At 39.6% G+C, this 26153-nt stretch overlaps 1 protein-coding gene across 3 annotated transcripts in view; it reads right to left on the reverse strand.

The window, feature by feature from the left end:
- The window catches only part of GLT8D2 (glycosyltransferase 8 domain containing 2), a 36836-nt gene continuing 10712 nt past the window's right edge, over nt 30–26153 (reverse strand). For 2 of the 3 annotated variants that reach the window (XM_005680550.3, XM_005680551.3), the window contains exons 2-10: nt 19153–19199; nt 17722–17814; nt 14384–14555; nt 9719–9836; nt 8057–8141; nt 7350–7462; nt 4910–5076; nt 3796–3908; nt 30–397 (exon numbers count right to left, since the gene is read on the reverse strand). In XM_005680550.3, coding sequence (XP_005680607.1) covers nt 225–397; nt 3796–3908; nt 4910–5076; nt 7350–7462; nt 8057–8141; nt 9719–9836; nt 14384–14555; nt 17722–17814; nt 19153–19171 — 1053 coding nt within the window. In that variant the 5' untranslated portion in view covers nt 19172–19199 and the 3' untranslated portion in view covers nt 30–224. The remainder of the gene's footprint in view (nt 398–3795; nt 3909–4909; nt 5077–7349; nt 7463–8056; nt 8142–9718; nt 9837–14383; nt 14556–17721; nt 17815–19152; nt 19200–26153) is intronic. The other variant, XM_013964041.2, reaches the window with a different exon arrangement.

Consider the following 26153-nt stretch of genomic DNA (forward strand, 5'->3'; position numbering starts at 1 on the left):
CTTTGCAATAATATATTTCACTCACATAATCTATAATTGTCACTTGTATTTAAGGAACTAAATCAATACCTATAGGGTTCAAGGTACTATTTGTACACAGTAGGGTTTTTTGTTTCTGTAGATCATTTGTATCAGGTTCTGTTCACAAAGAACAGTGGTATAATAGGCTACAAATGGACAGTTCCGCATATTTGTACAGGAAATATTTTAGATGTCGAATTTTATCAGCTGTTGGGGTGGTGGAGTTTAAATATCCCTGCCGGGTCAGGAACAAACCAGCTCTCCCATAAATCATTGTGGACGCTCGGGAAGTCCCACGGTTTATGTCTTCCATTCCAGTGGAGGAGTTTTGCCTCCTGCAGAAAATGCTCTGAATATCTGGTATCTGGATTCCAGCCTTGATTGTTTAGGGGACAATAATAGGTTCATTAGAAAAGTAAAATTTCATATTAAAAATTGAATACAAGTTCATTCTAAAGGAAAAAAAAATGGATAAATTAATGGGTATACAATGAAGAATTTACCCCAACCCTGATTTTCAAAGAAACAACTGTTAAAAGAGTTTCTTGTGAAATTCTTCCAGTAATGTTCTACCGGTATACCTATGTGTGTATTTTTGTACCTTGCCTTTTTTTCAAAGATGAATATTTTTATGATAAAAGGTACAATTCACAAAGAAAATAGACGTCATAAACTGTTAAACACCTAACAACAAAGAAAGATACATAAAGCAAAAATCAGAAGAAATATAAGGGAAAAGAAAAAAATGTATAATCATGGTGAGACACATTAACATTTCTCTGAGAATATTTTATCAAGTACAGAAAAAATAGCATCTTGAATGATGTCACTAATAATTTAATAGATTTCTATGTATATATATCCTACATAAATATATTTAAAATTTTCTATCTCATACATTGTTATTAGATTTCAATAGGACTGTACCTTGCCTTTTGAAAATTACTATCTTGGAAAACTTTCCACAGCAGCACATGTGAATTCACTGAATCATTTTTAATAATTGCATAGAATGGATATGATTATTTACTGAGTTCCTTATTAAGGACATTTAGGTTCTGTCCCTTCACAAGCAGAAGTTGTTAAAAGATTGCTAAGTTGTTAAAAGATTGCTAAGTTGTTACAAAGATTGCTACAGTAAACAGCCTTCTATGCATGTCTATACAGATGTATCTGTAGGATAAAATCTTGTAGTTGGAATTGCTAGATTGAAGGGTCTGTGATTTTTAAATTTTGATGAGGGATTGTCAAATTATCCCCCAAAGAATTTACATCATTTCCCTCCTGCCCAGAGTTTACAGGAGTTCTTTCTCTGCCTTTCTGTCCTTAATATGGCAGCATTTTCTTTTAAGCAGTCTCATTTTTATCCTATAAAATGTGACTGAGAATAAGATCTGCTTTTATCAAACAACTGTCTCTATTTGAATATTTTTCCCCTCATAAGCAACTGCTTAGAGACTACGCATAACCCTGATATTGTTGTTATGCAGGATATTTTTAGGGTGTATATTCCAGAAGTACATTAAGATCTTGTGAATGTAACTTTTTTTTTTTTAAATATCCTCTGTTGTGTTACATTTTCTTTCTATGAAAGGGAATGTGATATTTTCAAACAACTAAAAGTCCATTGAGGCAAAAGAGGATGAATAGCTAGAATATTATAGTTTTAACATATGATGTAAGAGGGAAAATCCTACACCTTTCTTCTGTTATTCATAAACATAGTTGTGTAGGTAGTTGCGGAAGAGGAGCTAGGTGTTCGGGCGATAGTAGCATCATTGGAATAATTATCATGTAGAAGAATCTACGCAGGAAATGCTCATTTGGAGAGTGGAGCCTTTACGTGGGGTCATCTCCAGGAAGCAGAAGAGCAAGTCTCAGCCCCACATGAAGGACTCTGTAGGGACCTGCAGCTTTGCTTTTCACTAAGTTTCGTAAATTTTTAAAACCTTAAGCCTTAACTGTTTAGACCCAAACTTAATAGCCATTAATGTTAATACTGCTTACTGCTTTAAAACACTCTAAAATGGAATCATTTTTCAGATGATTTCTGTGTAGCTTTACTTTGCAGACCATCCCCAGTTCCAAAACCTTCAGCGCAGATGCAGGCTCTGTTCTATAAGAAAAAATGACTCCTCTCCCTTAGAAGGTTCTGTCCCTTCCTGCTTGTCAGTAAATTAGATAGTTCGTAAAATGTAATTCTGAGTCTCTGTTCCAAGATCATTAACTTCCCTAACCCAGTCTAAGCTCCACATCACTGTTCCTACACATATTTTATAGCTATTCTACTTTGATGGGATTTTCTCCACACTCATCACTTGACCTAACAATAAGCCCGGCATTATAAAGCAAATCAAATGAAATATTAGTGTCCTCAGTGTCCCCATATCACTCTTCTGTGCATACAGATGTTCAGGAAAATCAGGGGTGATACTAGTGAGGAGACAGGAACTATTTATGCGGCATCATAAAGAGGAGATGGTCATGCAGTTTCCACAGTTCTGACCTTCCCTCTACAAGGGACAGTAGGAGACATGCCATCTTGCAGGATTGTTGAGAGAAGTGACGTTCATAGCAACCCCCAGAGCCCCACCCAGGGCTTGGCAGTGTATGCCCACAATCCATTGTCTCCAGTTCTAAACTAATCAATCCCCAAATGTTTGAAAGCAAAAGGATTTTTAATAATTTCTTTGGCAGCAACATCTAAAACCCCCTCAGTGTATTGCACAATGTAAGTATATGCACATTACCTTTTAAAATTTCAGAACGTTTCTAAGTTTCTAAACGGGTCTGGCCCAGTGGGTTTGGCAAATGGGTTGGGGCCATACATTTGAAAGAAAGTGAATGTCTTCTGTGTCAGGCTCTGTTCTAAGCAGTTTACACATATTAAGTAATTTAATCCTTGTAAAAACTTAATAAGGTTATATTAGCTTCCATTTACAAGTGAAGCAACTAAGGCACAGAGGACTTCAGTAACTTGCCTAAGGTCTTAGATAATAGCAAAGTTGGGATTCCAGTCCATACCCCAGAGCCTGTACTCCTGTAGTGGAGTGAATAAAAGACTTGAGGGACTCACATAGTATACAGTCAGCAAGCAGTTTTTTCCTAAAAGATAAACTACAGAACTTGCCTTGTGGTCCAGTGGTTAAAAATCTGCCTGGCAATGCAAGGGTCACAGGTTCGATCCCTGGTCAGGAAACTACGATCCCACATGCCTCAGGGTAATAACTAAACTCACTGACTGTGATGACTGAGCCTGTGCTCTAGAGTTCATGCTCTGCAACAAGGTAAGCCACGAAAATGAGAGGCCCACACGTCACAACTAGAGAACGCCTGTGCCCTGCAACAAACACCCAGCACAGCCAAAAAAATAAGATAAATTGCCAGCTATCTAAATTCGTCAACTATTATGCTAATTCATTTGGTTCTGTCCACTATAGGTTACTGCAAGAGAGCAGTAAAGGCATGTGGAAAAGTTCTGCCAGTGAACATTGTATCTCAACAAAAGTCCATGTTTATTGAGCACATACTATATGCTAAGCATGATTCCAGTTGCTTTTCCTGAAGTGCTTTTCCTAGAAACATCTCTCAGGTTATTTTTTTAATCAGCTGCAGTTGCAGAATCTGAGCAGTGAAGGTTAAATAATGTATCCCAGGCGAGATCCCAGGTCACCTGGAGGATTTGAATTGAGGAAGCTGGTATAATAGCACAGTCTTCTCACCTTGGTCCTCACAGCATCTATAAAATGTACCTTGGTGTTCTAAAATACGTACCCAGGTGCCTTATGTGCCATAGGGGGTTGATGGTGGAGTATTTCCCGTGAAACACAATCAGCATTGGGGAGGTGGCTACCCCTCCTCCCAGCGAGCTGCTGTAGAGATTTTCCCTAAGAAACAGAATAGAAAAGCAACAGTTGGCCTGGAGTCCCACAGACTCAGATGAAGTAGAATCTAATCATTTTAAAAGGTTTGGCACAATGGTAAAGAATCCGCCTGCCAAAAAGGAGACATGGGTTCTACCCCTGGGTCAGGAAGATCCCCTGGAGAAGGAAAGGGCAACCCACTCCAGTATTCTTCCCTGGGAAATCTCATGGACAGAGCAACCTGGTGGGCTACAGACCATTGGGGTTGCAAAGAGTCAGGCATGACTTAGCAGCTGAGCATGCACAAGACAATCCCTTACTGAATAATAAGCCTATGGTCTTTGATTTTTCTCCAACTTTTTATTTTGAAAGTTGTTAAACCTACCCAAAATTGTAAGAATACCATGAACTCCTATATGCTTTACCTTGATTCACAGAATGTCAATATTTTGCTGTTTTACTTCTCAGGCTTTTTTATAGCAAACATTGAAGATCCCAAATTCTAATCCTACATTATTTAGAATGACTTTACTTACAAATTGAAGGTTATGATAAGGTTAAAAATATCCAGATTTAAAAGATGGACAGGATATACACTGCCATGATAACAGTGGTTGTTATTTTTATTATCACTTAAAATTTCAATAATGAAAAATGATTTAATAAATTCAACCTTTAAAAAGTTAACTTTATAAAATAATTATTAAATCTGTGTAAGGAGAAGCTCTGCTAAGATAAATGATTTGTAGTTGAAAAGGTTCACTGGCATTCTGGGAGAAGATTTAAAATCACATTATTTAACAACATATTAGAAAATGTTTATATTAATAAGGGATTGCACAGGATCTCACTGTCTCTGACATATCATTTGAGAATAGCTTTTTCATCCACTGATCCCTTTTTTCTCAACAGTGCCTCTGTAAGAAAATCTGACCTCAGATTTCTAACCCCTGAGCTATGCATAGAAAATTAATGGAATAATGTTGTTCCTGAGCATGGAAAAAATGATAGAGGCCCACACATACTCCACATTTTTTTGCATCCATTTCTCCAACTGCTTGGTGATCCGCTGGTGCTTCCATTCTGTCATGTTGGCAACAATCACACCAGGATTGAAAGAGCAAGTGCTGGGGCTGATGCCAAGGTCTTTTATCGTCTTCTTCCGGTAGTCCAGATAGCCCATATATGTGTTCTATAAAGGAAAAGGATACACATGCTTTTGAGCAAGGAATCTTTTGTTTCTGGAAAATAACCACTTTCTTAAAACCATTAGGCAGTACCTGGGCTTCCTCCTGGGCACTGGCCACTTCCAGTGCTTTCCCAGTTTTCTCTTGGTTCCCCAAACTCTGAATGCTGGGTGCCCCTAGTCTCATGTCTGGCATCTGCTCATTTCTCCAGCACGAACTCCCTCAACAGTGTCATCTGGCTCTAAATCTGGGACATCTGGGACCTCTCTGGGTTTCCAGCTCCACTATATCAGCCAACTTGTCTATCTAGTTGCTTAGTAAAGCAGGTCTCCTTAGAGCCCCAAACTGATCCCAGTCCTATCCCAAACCTGCTCTGCTACAACCTGCCCTACCTTGGTGGCCACTCCATCCTTCCAGTTAGAAAACTTAGGGTCACGAGGTCATCCTAGACTCCTCCTCACTCACTTTCCATATAGATCTCAGCAACCCTGTGGTCCCATCTTCCAAAATATATTCAGAAGCCAACAACTTCTTTTTTCTTCCTTTTTTTTTTTTTTTTTTGGCCGCACCATATGGCTTGTGGGATATTGCCATGTGACTTGTGGGATCTTAGTTTCCTCACCAGGGATCGAACCCAGTACCTTAGCAGTGAGAGCGAGGGGTCCTGACCACTGCACTGCCAGGGGATTCCCCAGAAGGCAACCACTTCTTACCGTCTCTACCACCTTCCTGGTCCAGACCATCATTACCACTCACTGGGTTTCTGCCAGCCCCTCCCAACCTGTGCCCTGCTTCCACCCCTCTCAACCTGCTCTGTCTCAGTGTTACTCATCTGCTCAAAGCCCATCCAGTGGCTTCCCCTCTCATTCAGAGTAGATCCCAAACTCCCTAAAATGCCTGCCATGCCCTCCACCATCTGCCCTGTCCCCATTACCTCTCCACCTTCTGCTACTCTCCCCTGTGACCCCTCTGCCACCCTGACCTCCTTGTTCCTTTAATATGCCAAACACTCCCCTGCCTCCACATTTGCTGTTACCGCTCCTGGAACGGTTCCCCTAAACATACTTGCCTTAAGTCTTTCAGGTGTAGGCTCAGAAACACAGTCTTCACAAAGACTTCCCTGATCACCCAACTTAAATTTCAACCCCACCTCCTCTTATCCTCTGTTCAATATTTCACTTGTTTGCTGACCATCTCTTCCCACTAGAATGGAAGCTACACAAAGGGACACATTTTAGTTTTGTTACTGTGTTACTAGCACCGAAATCAGTGTCAGGCACATAGCAAGCACTTCATAGCTGGTTGTTGAGTGAATGTAACATGAGGCAAAACACACTATTTCACCCACAGAGGCTGCCATAATCTGCCTCGTGGGATGCTCAAAAGACCTGGACATAATGGAAATATCTGGGCACTTTCCTACGTGCAGACACCGTTCTAAGAACTTAACACACTTTAGCTCACTATTGCATGCAGTAGCTTACATGTATTAACTGAGTTAACTCTCCCAATTACCCTACCAGGAAGTTCTATTATTACCACTATTTGACAAATGAAGGAGAAAACGACTGGTAAAGTAACTTGCCCAAGGTCACAAAACTACTGAGTGATGGAGCCAAGATTTTGACAGGCAGGTCTGGGTCCAGGGCCTAGCCCTTAAAATGTGTCACACTTCAATGTCACACATATGTCATTATTTCTTGGAACGTTTTTTTGAAGAACAGCATTCAATTTGTAATAGCACCTTTTATTTTAAAGCCATTCTTTTGATTTCAGTGTTACATTTGGGTATGACTTCCTTCATTTCTACAAGGGTAAGGAACTCTTTACCTTGGAACAGAGTCAATATTTTCCTCTACTGAAAGGGGCTGGGGGGAGAGACAGTAAAAACTCTGAAAATAGAACCAAAGTTTCAGTGAGTCTCCTTTAAAGAAAACACCAGTCTCTGCCATAGAGTGTGGCTACGAGTGACTTAAGTAACAACCATCATTTCTGGAACATTTAGTGGACACTTTGACATCATGTTATTTCATCACAACCCACAAACATGACCAAGTAGGTGCTATGGTTGCCATGTTCCAGGTAAGGAAAGGAGGACTTGCAGAAGAAAGTAACTTGACCCAGAGTCATTGGGAGCAGAACAGGGCCACCCAGACCCCTGGCTGTGTGCTGCCCATCAGTCCTGCCCGACTGGCCGGCTTCTCAAAGGTAACGATGACACTTGCTCTGAGATGCTAGGAGGAGGAGTGAAAGTAGGATTCCCAAGATGGGTGCCCACCTGCAGCCCCACGAGTCTGTGTATGTCCTGGGAGGAGGGCAGGTCGCAGTCGTCGGAGAAAGCTGCTGCATGGCCCAGGGCCAAGGTGGTATCGTACAGCTCTTGTATGTCCCCTGAATTAACAAACACCAGGAATTACAATAGTATAGCATTCATTCCAGGGCTAGAGAGAGCTTAGAGCATAAACAATCCCCGATTTTGCTGTGGAGGAAAAGTATGTAATCTGTGGTTTCAAGTGGTTTGGCATTTTGCTTGATAAGAATTGCTCATATCATATGAAAAGCCACTTGATAATAAGCTCCTATCCGCATTGGTCAGATTTCTTTATTTCTGTGGCTTTGTAGGCACTTCACCAATGCTCGTCTTATTTTGCATGTGGGAAAGAGAGAAGACAGCGTTTAACACTACAGTTTAGCTTGCTTCTAATAACATCATCAGTGAGGCTTTATCCCTCTGTGTTTCAGGGTTGCAGGGTACCTATTACAGACTTTGACAGGGAGTGGCTCTCAGAGAGTCAACTGGATTGTCCCAGAAAGTGAATATCAACCTTTTTTTTTCAAAATATTCTTTGATTTTTTTATACTACTACCAAATTTAATAAGCCATGAAAATCACTGAGCCACTAGATATTTCAAAATTGAACAGAGATGGGCATTCTACTTATCAGCTGCTCCTTTTCTGAGTATTCTTGGCATCGGCGAGTATACCTTGGACGATTACATCATCATCCAAATAGATGACTTTCTCGTGTTGGTGGATAAGCAGAGGGAGATAAAATCGTACAAAGTTCAGCTGTTGAAACAAGAAAAGAAGTGATGGTGAGGAAGAGACAGAAGTTCCAGTGTCTAATAGGGGTGCTCATGGGTCAGCTTTGACCATGACCATGGCTCAGCTCTAGGTTTGGAGCAGAATAAAACGGAAACTGCAGAGAGGCCTGCCTGAGCTTCCTAGTGCCTAGTTTACCTGGGGCCCTGGAACTGAAATCAGCACCCATCAGAGGTTCTTCTAGATCCAACCTCCGCCCCCCACTGCTGAGACTGTCACTATTTTCATCACTGTGAACTGCTACAGTGGAAGCCACAGAAGCTATTAATCTTTCTGGCCACAAATTGCCTGCCTTTCTCTATACTCAGTAATTTGACACTGGTCAACTGAAACAGCCTTAAACACACACACACACACACATGCATCATCCCTCACATCATCACATCACACACACAGGCTCAATGTCTTAGCTCCTTGAACCAGAGAAAAGCCAGAGATGCATGGGCTAAGGATGGGTGTCTTAACATTTTAATGTGCTGTGCTCAGTTGCTTAGTTGTGTCCAACTCTTTGCAACACTGTGGACCATAGCCTGCCAGGCTCCTCTGTTCATAGGATTCTCCAGTCAAGAATACTGGAGTGGGTTGCCATTTCTTCCTCCAGGGGATCTTTCTGACCCAGGGATCGAACTCAGGACTCTTGCATCTCCTGCACTGGCCAGCAGATTCTTTACCACTAGCACCATGCGGGAAGCTATAATAATGTATAATGCAAAGTGCGAACTCAGTGAGCACTCTTGATAATAAACATCTAGAATTTGGAAAAGATCATATCATTAGAAGGCTTAGAATTTAGTAAATTTTCAAGGATGTATTTAAGTAATAATCATACATAGAAGGAAGCTGAATTTTCTGTAAACCTTCCATCAAAACACCACTTTCTATGCAGGAAAAGATCATATCATTAGAAGGCTTAGAATTTAGTAAATTTTCAAGGATGTATTTAAGTAATAATCATACATAGAAGGAAGCTGAATTTTCTGTAAACCTTCCATCAAAACACCACTTTTTATGCAGGAAAGTGTCGTTCTTGTAAGAATTCTTGCAGTGAAACACTTTAAGATTGCTAGTGCCAGGGAAAAAGTTGGTGTTGCCTGAAAATATTAGTCAATACTGTGAAGTAAATACCCAATCTTGTTAAACTTTTCCCTTAGTTGCTAGGATACTCTGAGCTAAATGTAATGTCCAGTCACAGTACACACAATTGCCAATGGGTGGGGAATATATTTTTCTGGTCTCATAACTTGGCACCCCAACCACCCCTTAGGTATATTTACACATATAAAAGGATCCTACATTTTCTTATGCTTCAATTCTTCTTTCATTATGTAGCTTCATTATGTAAACTTCATAATGTAGCTTCATTATACAAACCATCTTACATCCTTTCTGCAACAGATGCCTTATAAATGATCAAAGCAGAGTTTGGTGGAGATCTAACACTGCGAGGCTTCAGAAACATTTCATGTGCACCCCAGTGGCTGGCCCTCCACCCTGAATAAGCGTCTCACCAAGAACCATCCCCTACGTGTGTAATCCCTACTCACAGGCTGGAGCAGCTCAGGCCTTGAGGAGTCCGGTCTAATCTTTCCTTTAAGGACCACAGGGTTGAACTCCACGATTTTAAAGTTTATTTCTCTCAGTTTAGAATGTTCGATCCATTTCCTAAAGAGATAACAAAAACAAAGAATGACATCTAGCACGCACCCCCAACCTTGCCTCAATTACACCTATTGCCTTGGAGTCAATGTCTTGCCTCTTTAGAAAATGAAAAATACAGCATGTGTAACCTTAGTCAATTCTAGTCTATAAATCCTTCTCATTTTTCCCCCATCTGGTTCAGCTTTGAATCTTTTTTTTTTTATTCACATAACTCCTTTTGCAAAGGAAATGAAGCAAAATAGTAATAACCAAATATCTCCCCAGAGCCTCATAATATCTCCGCAGGAAACTGGAAGAACAATAAGCGTTTCTTCTTTAAAAAAAAAAAAATAATATTTATTTATTTAGACTGCACTGGTCTTGGTTGCAGCACGCGGGTTTGGTTGCTCAACAGCATGTGGGATTTTAGTTCCCCAGCCAGGGATCAAACCCATGTCCCCTGCACTGGAAGGCCAGTTCTTAGCCACTGGACCACCAGGGAAGTCCCAGTGTTCCTTCTCTCTTATAAAGCAGCATCTGTAGTTGTTGGTGTTCTCTTTGCCATGGGGTAAGAGCCCTGTAAGGAGGCAGGGCATCCTCTGACTGAATCGTGTTTACTCTGCTGTTTGGACTCCAAGGATGACCTAAATTTACCTTTACCTTTCAACCATCTGTCTTTGCTCCCTACCTTCATCTCCTCTTCTCCACCCTCTCCGCTTATGTGTGCTCGGTCTTACAGAAATTCTGCCTATCTTTTATCCAGTTTGTAATACGATTCTTCATAGAAATCATTTCAAAATTAAATTTCCAATTTTATTTTTCATGTGGGCCACACATTTTAAAACCACACATGGTAACATTTTTGCTGATTAAAAATCAACAAGAGGAGTTTCCCTAGTGACTCAGTGGTAAAAGAATCCACCTGCCAAGGCAAGAGACACAGGTTCGATCCCTGGTCCAGGAAGATCCACATGCCGAGGAGCATCTAAGCCCTTGTGCCACAACTACAGAGCCAGTGCTCTAGAGCCAGGGAACTGCAGCTACTGAGCCCAAGTGCCGCAACTGCTGAAGCCTGCGCGACCTAGAGCCCATGTTCCACAATAAGAGAAGACACTGCAATGAGAAGCCCATGCACCGCAACAAAGAGCAGTTTCCACTCCCCGCAACCGGAGAAAAGTCCACACAATGCAATGAAGACCCAGCACAGCCAAAAATAAACAAATAAAATTATTTTTAAAAATCGACAGAAGGATTCACTCTTCGAAACAAAATTTAGACCTGCAAAATTTGAAACATAGAAATCAGTCATTTATACAATGTTGTATATCAAACATATCTCAATAAAGCTAGGGAGGAAAAAATCATGTAAACAAGAAAAAGAGACAACCAACAGAAAAATAGGCCAGACACTTGAACATGTGCATCGAAATGGTAAGGAAACATGTGGGGAAAAAGGGCTCATCCTCATTAGAAATCAAGGAACCTCAAATTAAAACCGCAATTCAATACCCCTGAACACCATCAGAATGGCAGTTAGAAAGATTGACCACGCTGAGCACTGGTGTTATAGGGGCGTGTTTACCAAAGGATCCCACAAAGATGATCATTAAGCTGTACATGGGGTTTATACAATTCTCTGTTTGTGTGTTATATGTCAAAAAAAAGAATTTTAAAAAATATTTTAAAATGGGGTGGTGGAGATGACAACCAAGAGCTGAGAAACAGTCCCTGCTTAAACATCATGAAACCCTGCAGTTCCTGCCTCCCTCTGGTTCAAGTACAAACCCTCACTCCTATTACACATACCATCCTTCTGGTTTGATTATCTGGTGTTCATACCCACAGATAATTAAAGAGCTGTTACCAACAGGCTAAGGAACAATCTGCAACAGTAAGTGATGAGAAGAGTTTGGTGATCTGGTTTGGGGTTTGGTTATCTGTTTTTCACGCGTGCATGCTTGTGCTCAGTCGCTTCAGTCATGTCCGACTCTTCATGACCCCGTGGACAGTAGCCCGTGACAGGCTCCTCTGTCCATGGGATTCTCCAAGCAAGAATACTGGAATGGATTGCCATGTCCTCCTCCAGGGGATCTTCCTGACTCAGGGATCAAACCTACTGCATTGCAGCGTTTCAGTCAAATGTCTCCTGCTTTGCAAGCGATTCTGAACCCACTGAGCCACCTGGGAAGCCTGGTTTTCATACCCACAGATAATTAAAGAGCTGTTAACAATGTGCTAAGTGAACAATCTGAAATAATAAATGATATAAAGAATAAAAAATGAGACAAAAAAACCCATAGCAGCCAAAGACCATTTAGATAAAGAGCAATTGTGTTTTATATCTTAGTACTTCCTCTGGTGCTGTTAAAAAAAAATCTGATTATAAAAATCAAACATGAATACATTCTCCTTATAAATGATGGAAACAACACTTGAAATACCTTGAACTTCTCTTCATCACTGTTCTCTCCACTTCTTTCATCCTTCTTAAAAATAATTACTTTTTAGAGCTGGGAGTATTTCTGGGTCTTTTTTTTTCTTCTTACAGAAATACATACATGTACACGTACACATTTATATTTTGGGGCTTTTCATTACATTGCTTCAGATTGAATGCTGTGTCCTCCACATATTTGTATGCTGAAACCTAATCCCAAGTGTGGTGGTATTTGGAGATGTGGCTTTTCGGAGATGATTAGGTCTTGAGGGTGGAACCCCCATGAGTGGGGTTAGTACTCCTATAAAAGAGACCCTGGTGAACCTCTCCTATCCCTTCTCCATGTGAGACACAGCAAGAAGGCAGCCTGCTATGAGCCAGGAGGTGAGCCCTTACCAGACATGAGTCTGCTGGCCCCTAGACCTTGGGCTTCTCAGTCTCCAGAACCTGAGAAGTAAAGTTCTCCTGTTTTTAAGCCAAACCATCCAGACTGTGGCATTTGGTTACAGCAACTCAAATGAATTAAGACATTCATAAAGTGGGTCAATATATGAGGAGTACTGCAACTTGTATTTTCCACTTAATAATATGCCTTGGGGCTCTTCCATGCCTTCTTTCTTTGTTAATAGCTGGATCATATTCCATAGTTCATTTAAATATTCTTCCATTGAGGGACATTTAAGCACTTGGCAATATTTTTTATTATTTCACATAATTCTGAAATTAACATTGTTGTACGTATATTTTGGTAGTGTATACTAGAATTTCTGTAGTACATATTCCCAGTTGTTGGAATGGAATGGTAAGTCAAAATATATACACAATGCCATTCTATTAGATATTTCCACACTGTCCTCTCAAAATGCTTTAGTAATTTATGAAGTGTGCATTGTGCAAACAAGGAATAAGCATGTCCATCTTCCTGCACAGGATGGTGCTGTCCTATTTAGATTTACCGTCCTGATGAGTAGACAACTATATGTCATTGTTTTAATTTGCATTTCCTGCTAGGAGCATGGACCATCTTCTCGTGTTTGCTGGCCATTCATAGCTTTTTGTTCCGTGCATTGTCTGCATTCTGTGCTCATTTTTCTACTATATGCTTGTCTTTTTAAATTTTTTGGGTAAGAATTCTTTATACATTTTGGATAGTAATCCTTCTTCTACAATACATGTGGAAGACAGTTTTCCTAATCAGTTGTGTCATCAGTTTCACTCAGTGTTTCTCATCAGTTAACATTTTTTTAATATTAGCAGTCAAATCTGTCCATTTTTTCCCCCTGAGGTCTGGGAGTCACTCTCCATACCAAAATTATACAACTATCTTGCAATTTAGTAATACATTTAGAATTTTATCTCCTGTTTATTTCTTCTAAATCCAACTCCAATTTATGGTTTAGTATGATGTGTAATAGGAAAGAAGTCACTTTGCAGTTTATGAATTATAACTAATGATGATTCTGAGCCATATTAGACGATTACATTAATAGCCTATCAGGTTAAGAAAGCAGAGAAAAGAGAAACTTTGAGAAAGAAAGACTCATGTAAATGGCTTAAGGATTGAGTTTCCTTCGTGCATTAAATAATTCGCTTTTGTAGAACAATGCACTGCCCTATCAGATTAATGAGGCTTTGCTGAAATTTCCTTAGCCAGGCAACACATTTGTCAGGCCATCAGGTAAACCTCAGGTTATCCTCTCATTAATTTGAAGAACACTTATCAAACCCAAGAAAGAAGAGAATCCATATAAGGAAAGATAGGAACAATTAACAGGAAGTAGAGGGACTTCCCTGATGGTGCAGTAGACAAGAATCCAGCTGCCAATGCAGGGGACACAATTTCGATCTCTGGTCTGGGAAGATTCCACATGTCTCAGAGCAACTAACTCTGTGTGCCACAACCACTGAGCCTACGTGCTGTGACTACTGAGCCTGCACAGCTAGAGCCTGTGCTCAGCCACAAGAGAAGTCACCACAATAGAAAGTAGCCGCTGCTCGCAGCAACTACATAAAGCCCATGAGCAACAGTGAAGACCCAGCACAACCAAAAATAACTATATTAAAAATAAAAAGTTGATTAAAAAAGAAAAAAAAAGGAAGTAGAAAACTCCAGAGTCTACAGTACACATATTACCGAATTCGGGACAGAGTGTTCCGGAGCCCAACTACATAAAACAAGATGTTGGCATCGGTGTTGCTGTAGATGCTGTTGATGGCAGCCATGGCAGCGCCCATCCTGCCTGCTGCTGCACAGATCACCACCGGAATTTCATCCTCCATCTCCTCCGGGGTCTCAGAGTCATCATCTGGAAACATCAGAACCAGAGTCTTGGAACATGAAGGAATTTCACAGTCCGGTTTGTCTTTCCCTCTCCAGGGGGAAGACACACTGTGGGGAAGGGACTGTCCATCATTCTCCAATATCCAACCTTTCCCTCTCTCAGAACATTGGAAATTTACCTGGCACACAGCCAACCACTATTTTTCTAGACTCCCTTGCAGCTTTAAGTGACCAAGTGTTGAGAGATGCTGGGGTCAGTATATGTGCAACTATTGGGTTTGCCTTTAAAAAGAATGTGAGGATTTCCCTGGTGGTCCACTGGTTAAGTGGTTGAGTGAAACTATTCTGTATTCTATGATAGCAGATAAATGTCATTATAAATTTCTCAAAACCCATAGAATGAATAACACCAGGGGTAAACCCTAATGTGGACACTGGTGGGGATTCCCCAAAAGTTCAGTGCTTAGGACTCAGAGCTTCCACTGCAAGGGGTTCGATGCCTGGTCAGGGAACAAAGATCCTGCATGCCTCGTAGTATGACCAAAAAAAGAAGAAGAAAGAAATTAACTACGGACACTGGTGATAATGATGTGTTAATGTAAGTCCAATGACTGTAACACGTGTACCACTCTGGTGCAAGATGTTAATAGCGGGGGAGGCTGTGTGTATGTGTGTGTATGTATGTATTTGTGTGTGTGTGTGTGTGTGTGTGTGTGTGTGTGTGGTGAAAGGAGGAATGGAAGAAGTCTCTGTACCTTCTGCTCAGTTTTGCTGTGAACCTAAAACTGCCCTAAAAAGTAAAGTCTATTAAAAAATCAACACGCACTTCTCAAAAAAATCCAGCCCAAATGGAAGAGGATCCAGTAAATGGTGATCATTTTCTGCAGCCCTCTCAGCCTCCATTTCCAAGGCAGACCTCCTGCCAGGTGGGTGTATGTCTCTCAAACCCTTCTTAATGTACACCTAAAGCATGTAAACTACACACAGTATAAATATTACATGAAATTTTATGTATTATTTTAAAACCAAAATGAAATCATACTTTCATAGTCTCCATAACTTGCTTTTTTCATATCACATACCACAGATATCCATCTTTTGATGCCAACATTGTGTTCTTTTGGGCAGTATTTCATAGCACCGATTGCTTTTTAAAATTTTAACACTGAATGGGATAAAAATGTGCTATTGGATAAATTTATGTGGTCCAAACACCATATGGCCAATTAATTAGTCAGGATATGTGCTTTCTAACAGTTCTTTTAACAGCTATTATAAAAGCAACTCATTTCTTTCCATGGAGAAAGGAGTTTGCAGTGGGATAAGCCAGCTGAATGTGTTGGCCTGTGGGCAGGAAGTTAAATGTGTGGAGTAAAGAGCTCAAACAACATTTGACCTTATATGACCTTCTCTCTTTCTCGAAGAAATTTACTGAGTCATTCTTTCCATACTATTGTGGACTGAATTGTATATCCCTAAAATGTATAATGCTGAAGCCCTAACCCCCTGATATTAAGTTAAATGAGGCCACTGTGCGTGTTCAGTCACTCATATCCAACTCTTTGCGACCCCAAGGACTGTAGTCCGCCAGGCTCCTCTGCCCACGGAATTTTCCAGGCAAGTATACAGGAGTAGGGTGCCATTTCCTCCTGCAGGGGATCTTCCTGACCCAGTGATTTCTTGCATCTCCTGTATTGGCAGGCAGATTCTTTACCACTAGCATCACCTGGAAAGCCCTAAATGAGGCTGTTTTTGCTGATTAAAAATTGACAAATGGGGCTTCCCTGGTGGGTCAGTGATAAAGAATCCATCTGCCAATGAAAGAGACGCAGGCTTGATTCTTGGTCCAAGAAGATCCCACATGTTGCGGTGCAACTAAGCCTGTGCGCCACAACTATTGAGCTTGTGCTCTAGAGCCCTCAAACTGCAACTACTGAAGCCAGCACAGGGCCCTCACTCTGCAACAAGAGAAGCCACCGCACTTAATGAAAAGTAGCCCTTGCTCTCTGAAACTAGAGAAAAGCCTTCACGGCAACCAAGACCCAGCACAGCCAAAAATAAATTAATTAATTTTGAAAAGATAGATTGAGGGGAAAAAACAAAAACCAAACAAACAAACTTGGGGCCAGGAGTGTGTTGTAACACACCCTCTGTGTGGTTCTTATAAGTGTTAAAGTTTGAGTAGGAGTAATAGCTCTAGAACACAACTAAAATGTTAGTCTTGGTGGGTTTTCTACAAACAAGTCCTTGGAAAGTGACCAAATTTTTGCTTGTCTCTGAACCTACCTATCAAAAGGACTCAAACTGTGTCTTTAAGTATTTTGTCTCATTCATCCCTTTATTTAGCTGTCCTGGGTCTTAGTTGGGGCATGCAGAATCTAAATTTTATTATTATTATTTATTGGAGTATAACTGCTTTTCAATGTTAGCTTCTGCTGTACAATAAAGCAAATCAGCTCTATGTACACATGAGTCCCCTCTTGGACCTCCCTCCCACCGCCTCCCCCACCCCACTCATTTAGGTCATCATCAGTTATGGCATGCACACTCTTAGTTGTGGCACATAGGATCTAGTTCCCTGACCAGGAATTGAACCCAGGCCCCCTGCATTTGGAAGCTCAGAGTCTTAGCCACTGGACCAGGGAAGTTTCAGTCAGGTATCTCTTCTTGGTGGACTACATGCCTGCTTACCTGCTTCATTCTTTTCCATATTTATTTTTATTATGGTAAAATATGCAACATAAAATTTACCATCTTGGACTTCCCTGATGGTCCAGTGGCTGACTCTGTTCTCCCAATGCAGGGGGCCGGGGGTTTGATCCCTGGTCAAGGAACTTGATCTCACATTCCTCAACTAAGAATTCACATGTTGCAATTAAGATCTGGTGTAGCCAAATAAATATATTATGAAAAATCTTACCATCTTAACCACTTTCAAATGTACAGTTGAATGGTATTAAATACATTCACAACTGTTGTACAACCATCAGTATCATCCATCCCCATAACACTTTTCATCTTGCAGAACAGAAACTCTATACCCAGTAAACAATAATTCCCTCCCTCGCTCACTCAGCTCCTGGCAGTCATCACTGTGCCTTCTGTCATCATGAATTTGACTATTCTGTCTCATATTAGTGGAATCACACAGTATCCATCTTTTTGTGGTTGGCTTGCATCACTTATCATACCTGCTTCATTCCTGAGCATGGTCCCCTTATGAACTTTCTTATACAGAATCCCACAGAGGGTCACAATCAGAAGGAACAGCAACACCTGGTTAACTGAAATAAAGACAGAAACACGTTCAAGTCTAACCTGTCAAACTGAAATCGTGGATTAAGTTTACAATAGCCAGTGTGAACACATGTGCTCCCTGACATTTCTGACTTTCACAGAAGTAGAGGTCTAGAACCTTTCTCTAAGCAGACAGCATGTGGAATAAAGGGTTAATCTGTGATACTGGTGATACTCAAGGATACCAGGTGTAGTTTAAGAAGAGACAGGGCTCTTCCCAGGCAGTCTGATGTACAGGTTGCTTAACCTCTCTGAGCCTCAGTTTGCTCATCTGCTAAATGGGGATTGTAACAATAATCATTACCTTTCAGGGGTGTTTTGAGAGTTAACAAAGCTAATGAAGGCCCAATAAAGGCTTTAAAACTCTTATGTATTATCATTTACTATTTTTGTGCATCAAGATATTCATTTATTGGCTTCATACTGATCTATTTTATGGCCCCTAGGCATTTATCTTCACATTCGTAAAAGGAAGGAGTTGGACAGTCTTCATGGATGCCTTTCAGAGCTACATCCTAAAGCTCAGTTGTTTTGCCTTACTGACATCCACTGTCTCCTCTCTGCCTTTCTGGGTTATCAGATTCAGACAAAGACAAGCAGATACTATACTCAGTTTAAAATAGAAATATAGAAAAGCAGAAGACGAGACAAAATTTAGAGTTAGTCAATACAACTGATTAACATTCCCATCCCACAGCCAGTTTGGGGAAGCAGCCCAATGCCTCTACCATCTGACCCTTTTTTAGTATAAGTATGTCCCATGCAGTATTGAGGACATACTTACACTAAAAAATTATTCATAGTTTATTAGAAATTCAAGTCTAACTGGATATTTTATCTTTTTATCTGCTACATTGGGCAGCTCTACTCTGAGGGTAACAGTAACACAATTAGGTTATTATTTTCCCACTAGATTCACAAACAACTGGATATAAAATCAGAGGCAAATGCAGGTTTTGATGGTGTCATAAGATTAAATAATTTGAGATGACTCTTTAAGAATAAGAAGACAAATTACAAATTAGACAGAAACATGAATATTTATTTAAAATGAGAAAATAAACCATATTTGCAACTTTTATAGAACCATCAGACCACTCTCATGAAAAATCTACCCCTGAACAAAACACTTAACTTTCTACAGAAATCATCCTCCTATGATGATGCTAAGAATTGCCTTTGGAAAAACTATCCATGAAAATCAAAGAAGATTTCAAAACTAAATAAATAAATAAAAGAAAAAGACACAGAAGAAGACCCAGCATCAAAACAGTCCTCCAAAATATCTATTTTAAATCATAACTTTCCAAAGTTTGTAATCTTACTTTTTCGTAACAAAGCCATGTGGGTTCACGTAGATAAAAACTGTGACCTGTGGATTAAAGAATAAAATTTTGCTTAATAGATAATCAACCCAAAAGTCATAATATAATTATTAAGGACTGTGTCTTTGACTGTTTGGTGTATGGCAAATTTTATAATCATTCTTAACTGTTCTGAATTTAGAATTTTGGAAACTATTTTGTAAATGTAGATCTCACCTCTTCAGATTGATTTCTCTGGTTGTACAAAATGCGCAAAAGGCCCCCAATGGTAATCTTTTACCTTCTTCAAGAAGCTGTGGTAATATACACAATGCATTACTCAGCTATTAAAAAGAATGCATTTGAATCAGTTCTAATGAGGTGAATGAAACTGGAGCCTATTATACAGAGTGAAGTAAGTCAGAAAGAAAAAGAGCAATCAGTATATTAATGCATATATTGGAATTTAGAAAGATGGTAACAATAACCCTATATGTGAGACAGCAAAAGAGACACAGATGTAAAGAACAGACTGTTGGACTCTGTGGGAGAAGGCAAGGGTGGGATGATTTGAGAGAATAGCATTGAAGCATGTATATTACCATATGTGAAATAGATTGCCATTCCAGGTTCAATGCATGAGACAGGGTGCTCAGGGCCAGTTTACTGGTATGACCCTGAGGGATGGGATGGGGAGGGAGGTGGGAGGGGGGTTCAGGATTGGGGACACATGTACACCCATGGCTGATTCATGTCAATGTATGGCAAAAACCACCTCAATATTGTAAAGTAATTAGCCTCCAATAAAAATAAACAAATTTATAAAAAAAGAACAGCCATGTGAGTCCCCTGGGTTAGCAGGTCAGATGGCACTAACTAAAAGAAATGTCACGTATGAGAGATTCCTTGATATAAACTATCAATCCCATGCCTTTTCCCCTGCTATCATAACTTCCTTCCTTTGATAAGGATGCTCCTACATCTTTAGGAATCCCTTAAGAAAACAGAACCATCCTCAGAGGAGTACACTTTACACCCCCATTCAATCATTCATTCAGTAAACATTTACTGAGATCCTACTAAAAGTCCAGCACAGTGCTATGTCCTGGGGATGCAGTAATGAACAAACTAGCCTTGGTCCCTAACATCATGAAGCTATTTTCAGTGGGAAAAACAGATATTAAAATGTAACAAACAAACTAATTATTAGTAGATTATGAATAAAATAATTAGACATAAAGGAAATTAGACATAGAGCTGCTAGAATACCTCTAGATGAATAGAGGTAGGGAAGCATCTTGAAGACAAATCAGGAAAAGCCGAGGAGATGACATTTGATCAGGAGAAAGAGCAGGAGCCAGTGGAGAGAATGCAGAGGAGCATACCAGGCGAAGGGAGCAGCAAGTGCAAAGGCCCTGGGGCTGAGGATCCTAAGTACCACAAGAGGCTCAGTGTAGCTGGAACATAGTGGGCTAAGGGAGAGACTGACCAGAAGAGGCTGAAGACAAACTGCGGGGGTCAGTAAGGGAGTACGGGTTTTATTTTAAGTGCATGTAGCCCCCTTCATCCACCTTTGTCTTCCTTAAATCCCTAAAGTAATGTTTTTCAAACATTCCCACAGAGATTCTGATGATAAAGGAGAGCAGACACTCAAAGTCATCCACAGTGAGTTGAAAATACCTAACAAGTTTCTCGTTTTACCTTTACATTCATGTAAACTGTTACAAAAATATCTGAAAAAAAAATAGTTCCTTTCATTGTCAGAAGAGTTCTTTTTGGGGAGAAAACTCTTCATTATGAAATCCAGATTTTCTATGCATAGATGAATGGATAGAGGTAAGAGAAGAAGAAAGCTAAGAGTAAATGATGAGCTGGAATCCTGTGGTTTGGCAGTAGCCCGAAAAGAACAGCATGTAAAGTGGAGAAAGATCCTGGGACAGGAGCTGCCAATCACACATTAGAACTTATTAAATAGCACGTTTCTAAATAACCAACAGGTTACTGAAGAAATCAAAAGGGAAATCAAAAAATTTCTAGAAACAAATGACAATGAAAACAGAACAACTCAAAACCTATGGGATGCAGCAAAAGCAGTTCTAAGAGGGAAGTTTATAGCAACACAATCCTACCTCATGAAACAAGAAAAACATCAAATAGACAACCCAACTTTACACCTAAAACAACTGGAAAAAGAAGAACAAAAAACCCCCAAAATTAGTGGAAGGAAAATCATAAAGATCCAAGCAGAAATAAATGAAAATGAAGAAATAATAGTAAAGATTAATAAAACTAAAAGCTGGTTCTTTGAGAAGATAAACAAAATCGACAAACCCTTAGCCAGACTCATCAAGAACAAAAGAGAGAGGAAACAAATCAACAAAATTAGAAATGAAAAAGAAGAGATTACAACAGGCAATGCAGAAATTTAAAGGATTATAAGAGACTATTATGAACAATTATATGACAATAAAATGGAAAACCTGGAAGAAATGGACAGATTCTTGTATAAGTTCAATCTTCCAAGACTGAACCAGGAAGAAATAGAAATTATGAACAACCCAATTACAAGCACTGAAATTGAAGCTGTGATCAAAAATCTCCCCAAAAGCAAAAGCACAGGACCAGATGGCTTCACCGGAGAACCCTATCAAACATTTAGAGAAGGGCTAATGCCTATCCTTCTAAATCTCTTTCAAAAAATTGCAGAGGAACACTTCCAAACTCATTCTATGAGGCCACCATCACCCTGATACTAAAACCAGACAAAGACAACACAAAATAAGAAAACTACAGGCCAATATCACTGATAAACATAGATGCAAAAATCCTCAACAAAATTTTAGCAAACAGAATTCAGCAACACATCAAAAAGCTCATACACCATGATCAAGTTGGGTTTATTCCAGGGATGCAAGGATTCTTCAATATACACAAATCAATCAATGTGATACACCATATTAATAAACTGAAAGATAAAAACCATATGATCATCTCAATAGATGCAGAAAAAGCCTTTGACAAAATTCAGCACACATTTATGATTAAAACTCTGCAAAAAATGGGCATAGAAGGAACCTACCTCAACATAGTAAAGGCCATATATGATAAGCCTATAGCAAACATTATTCGCAATGGTGAAAAACTGAAAGCATTCTCCCTAACATCAGGAACAAGACAAGGGTGTCCAATTTTACCACTATTATTCAACATAATTCTGGAAGTCCTAGCTACAGCAATCAGAGAAGAAAAAGAAATAAAAGGAATCTAGATCAGAAAAGAAGAAGTAAAGCTCTCACTGTTTGCAGATGATATGATACTGTACATAGAAAACCCTAAAGAGAGTATCAGAAAATTGCTAGATCTAGTCAGTGAATTCAGCAAAGTTGCAGAATACAAAATCAATACACATAAATCACTTGCATTTCTATACACTAACAATGAAAAATCAGAAAGAGAAATGAAGGAATCAGTTGCATTCACCATTACAACAAAAATAATTAAATATCTAGGAATAAATTTACCTAAGGAGACAAAAGAACTGTATACAGAAAATTGTAAGACACTGATAAAAGAAATCAAAGATGACATAAACAGAGAGATATTCAATGTTCCTGGGTGGGAAGAATAAATATTGTGAAAATGACTATACTACCAAATGCAATCTACAGATTCAACGTGATCCCTATCAAATTACCAATGGCATTTTTCACAGAACTAAAACAAAAAATTTTACAATTCATATGGAAACACAAAAGACCCCAAATAGCCAAAGCAGTTTTGAGAAAGAAGAATGGAGCTGGAGGAATCAACCTTCCTAACTTCAGATTATATATACTACATAGCTACAGTCATCAAAACAGTATGGTACTGGCACACACAAAAAAATATAGACCAATTGAACAAGATAGAAAGCCCAGAAATAAATCCATGCACCTGTGGGTACCTTATTTTTGACAAGGGAGGCAAGAATATACAATGGGGCAAAGAGAGCCTCTTCAATAAATGGTGCTGGGAAAACTGGACAGCTACATGTAAAAGAATGAAATTAGAACACTTCCTAACACAATAGACAAAAATAAACTCAAAATGGATTAAAGACCTAAATGTAAGACCAGAAACTATAAAACTCTTAGAGGAAAACATAGGCAAAACAGCCAATGACATAAATCAAAGCAAGATCCTCTATGACCCACCTCCTAGAGTAATGGAAATAAAACAAAAGTAAACAAGTGGGACCTCATTAAACTTAAAAGCTTTTGCACAGCAAATGACACTATAAGCAAGGTGAAAAAACAACCCTCAGAATGGGAGGAAACAATAGCAAATGAAACAACTGACAAAGGATTAATTTCCAAAATATACAAGCAGCTCATACAACTGAATGCCAGAAAAACAAACAACCCAATCAAAAAGTGGGAAGAAGACCTAAACAGACATTTCTCCAAAGAGGACAGAGAGATGGCTAACAAACACATGAAAAGATGCTCAACATCGTTCATTATTAGAGAAATGCAAATCAAAACCACAATGAGATGTCACCTCACACCAGTCAGAATGGCCATCATCAAAAAGTCTACAGACAATAAATGCTGGAGAGGGTGTGGAGAAAAGGGAACACTCTTGCACTGTTGGTGGGAGTGTAAACTGATACAGCCACTATGGAAGACAGTATGGAGATTCTTTTAAAAACCAGGAATAAAACCACCATATGAGCCAGCAATCCCACTCCTAGGCATGTACCCTGAGGAAACTAAAATTGAAAACAACACATGTATCCCATTGTTCATTGCAGCAGTATTTACAATAGCTAGGACATGGAAGCAAACTAGATGTCCACTGACAGATGAATGGATGAAGAAGTTGTGGTACATATACACAATGGAATATTACTCAGCCATAAAAAGGAACGCATTTGAGTCAGTTCTGATGAGGTGGATGAATCTAGAACCTGTTATACAGAGAGAAGTGAGTCAGAAAAAGAAAGATAAATTTTGTATTCTAACACACATATACGGAATCTGGAAAAATAGTACTGAAGAATTTATTTACAGGCAGCAATGAAGAAACAGACATAGAGAAAAGACTTATGGACATGGGGAGAGGAGAGGAAAGGGTGAGATGAATGGAAAGAGTAACATGGAAACTTACGTTACCATATGTAAAATAGGTTGCCAAAGGGAATTTGCTGTATGGCTCAGGAAACTCAAACAGGGGCTCTGTATCAACCGAGAGGGCTGGGCTGAGGAGGGAGATGGGAGGGAGTTTCAAAAGGGAGGGGATATATGTATACCTATGCCTGATTCATGTTGACGTTTGACAGAATACAAAAAAATTCTATAAAGCAATTATCCTTCAGTAAAAAATAAATTAACAGCAACAAAAAGAATTTCTTTCCCTGTACAGATGGGCTCTCAGGACTTTCAAAGAACTGGAATTTCCAATACTCAGTCTGCAGCCTCTGCCATGCTCTGCACCTTCTAAGCCCCACCCTGCCTCCACACTGCTTTTCCCATGAATCTAAAGACACACGTTGTTGTATTTGAGAGGAATCAAGGGAAGAGGGCACATTCTTTATTTTGAACATGGAGGGTGGGAGAGAGAAGCAACTGATCTATAAAGCTCTGTGGGTACTGGGCAGGAGAATGGAAGCCGTCAAGGACTGGTATAAAGTTTGGAGGGAATATTGCATCGGGGAAAGGAGAGTTAATTTCCTCTGAATCTCCAAATAGATGGTAGATGGCTAGAATCTTAACCTTTTTTGACACAAATATCTTGGAAGTTTGGTGAGTCCTACAGATCTCTTCTCAGAATAATATCTTTAAAAGCTTAAAAGGTATATTGTGTTATAAAGAAAATCAATGATAAAATTTTAAAGCAAGCCATCAGAATATTTGGAGAAAAAGACCAATTTGTGATCTACCAATAAACACACTTCTTCATTAAATAACAAAGAATATTAGCAGGTAGAATACTTACTGTAACTTGAGGTAGTGATGAACTTTAAAAAATGTGAGATATTTGTAACAACCATAATGTAATATGAAAACATCTGATTTATACTGATAATGAAGTCACAGGTACCACAATTTCTGTGGTTTGTTGCCTATATTCACAAGGGAAGGAAATGCTCAATTTCAGTGAGAGGTTAGTGAAATTAAAGATTCATTTTTTCCCATCTAAGTGCCTGAAAAATGAAATGCACCTATGGACACTTTAAGCATCTGCGCATCTCAGGTTAAATATTACAGAATCTCTGGGGCTGATTCAATGGTAGCTAGGTTAAGATGTCAGAGAAAACTGACGTTTTTAATGTTTCACCATCTAGTAAAATTGCTTCTTTGGGAAGATTTGCCAGGTTTGTGCTGTAGCTTTTTGCAGCCCCAGACTCACAGAGTGTGTGTGTATGTGTGTGGGGGGGAGGTGGGGGGGGCAGGGAATGGGCATGGGATGGGGAGAAACTTGGGGGTGGGCTGTTGCGCACTGCAGAATGAGAAATTGTCCCAGGCAAACAGTGGGAGAGGAGCAGGTTGACTCTCAAGGTGACTGACAGGGATGAGGAGCACAGATGAAAAAGAAAGCCCTCAAAGGAAGGCTGGAGGCATGCCAGAGACTGATCTGGGATAAGATTTGCCTGTTTTTCATAGCTGTACACTTCCAGGAGTAATTACAATATCCATCTTTTCACAACTTCATATATACCAGTGTTGAAACACCTGCCTGTCCACTGAACATTATAGAAAATAAAAAAGGGCCCAGGACACAAAGCAGAAGGAGACTTTTCACTTGGTAATCTTATAGGACTTACTAAATAACCAATATGGCTCTCGACACCAATCAATTAAAATGGGCAACACTGATGTCCCACTGGTCTGTTCTGACTGATTAACAGAAGCTTTGGCACCCATAGAATGTTGAATGACATAAATGCATTATCTACTCAGTCAAATAAAATAGTTAAGTACAAGAGAAGCTAAACATACATGCACACATGCGCACACACACACACAGCAGAGTAGCTGTCA

This window comes from Capra hircus, chromosome 5 (assembly GCF_001704415.2).
Source record: "Capra hircus breed San Clemente chromosome 5, ASM170441v1, whole genome shotgun sequence".
NCBI lineage: Eukaryota > Metazoa > Chordata > Mammalia > Artiodactyla > Bovidae > Capra > Capra hircus.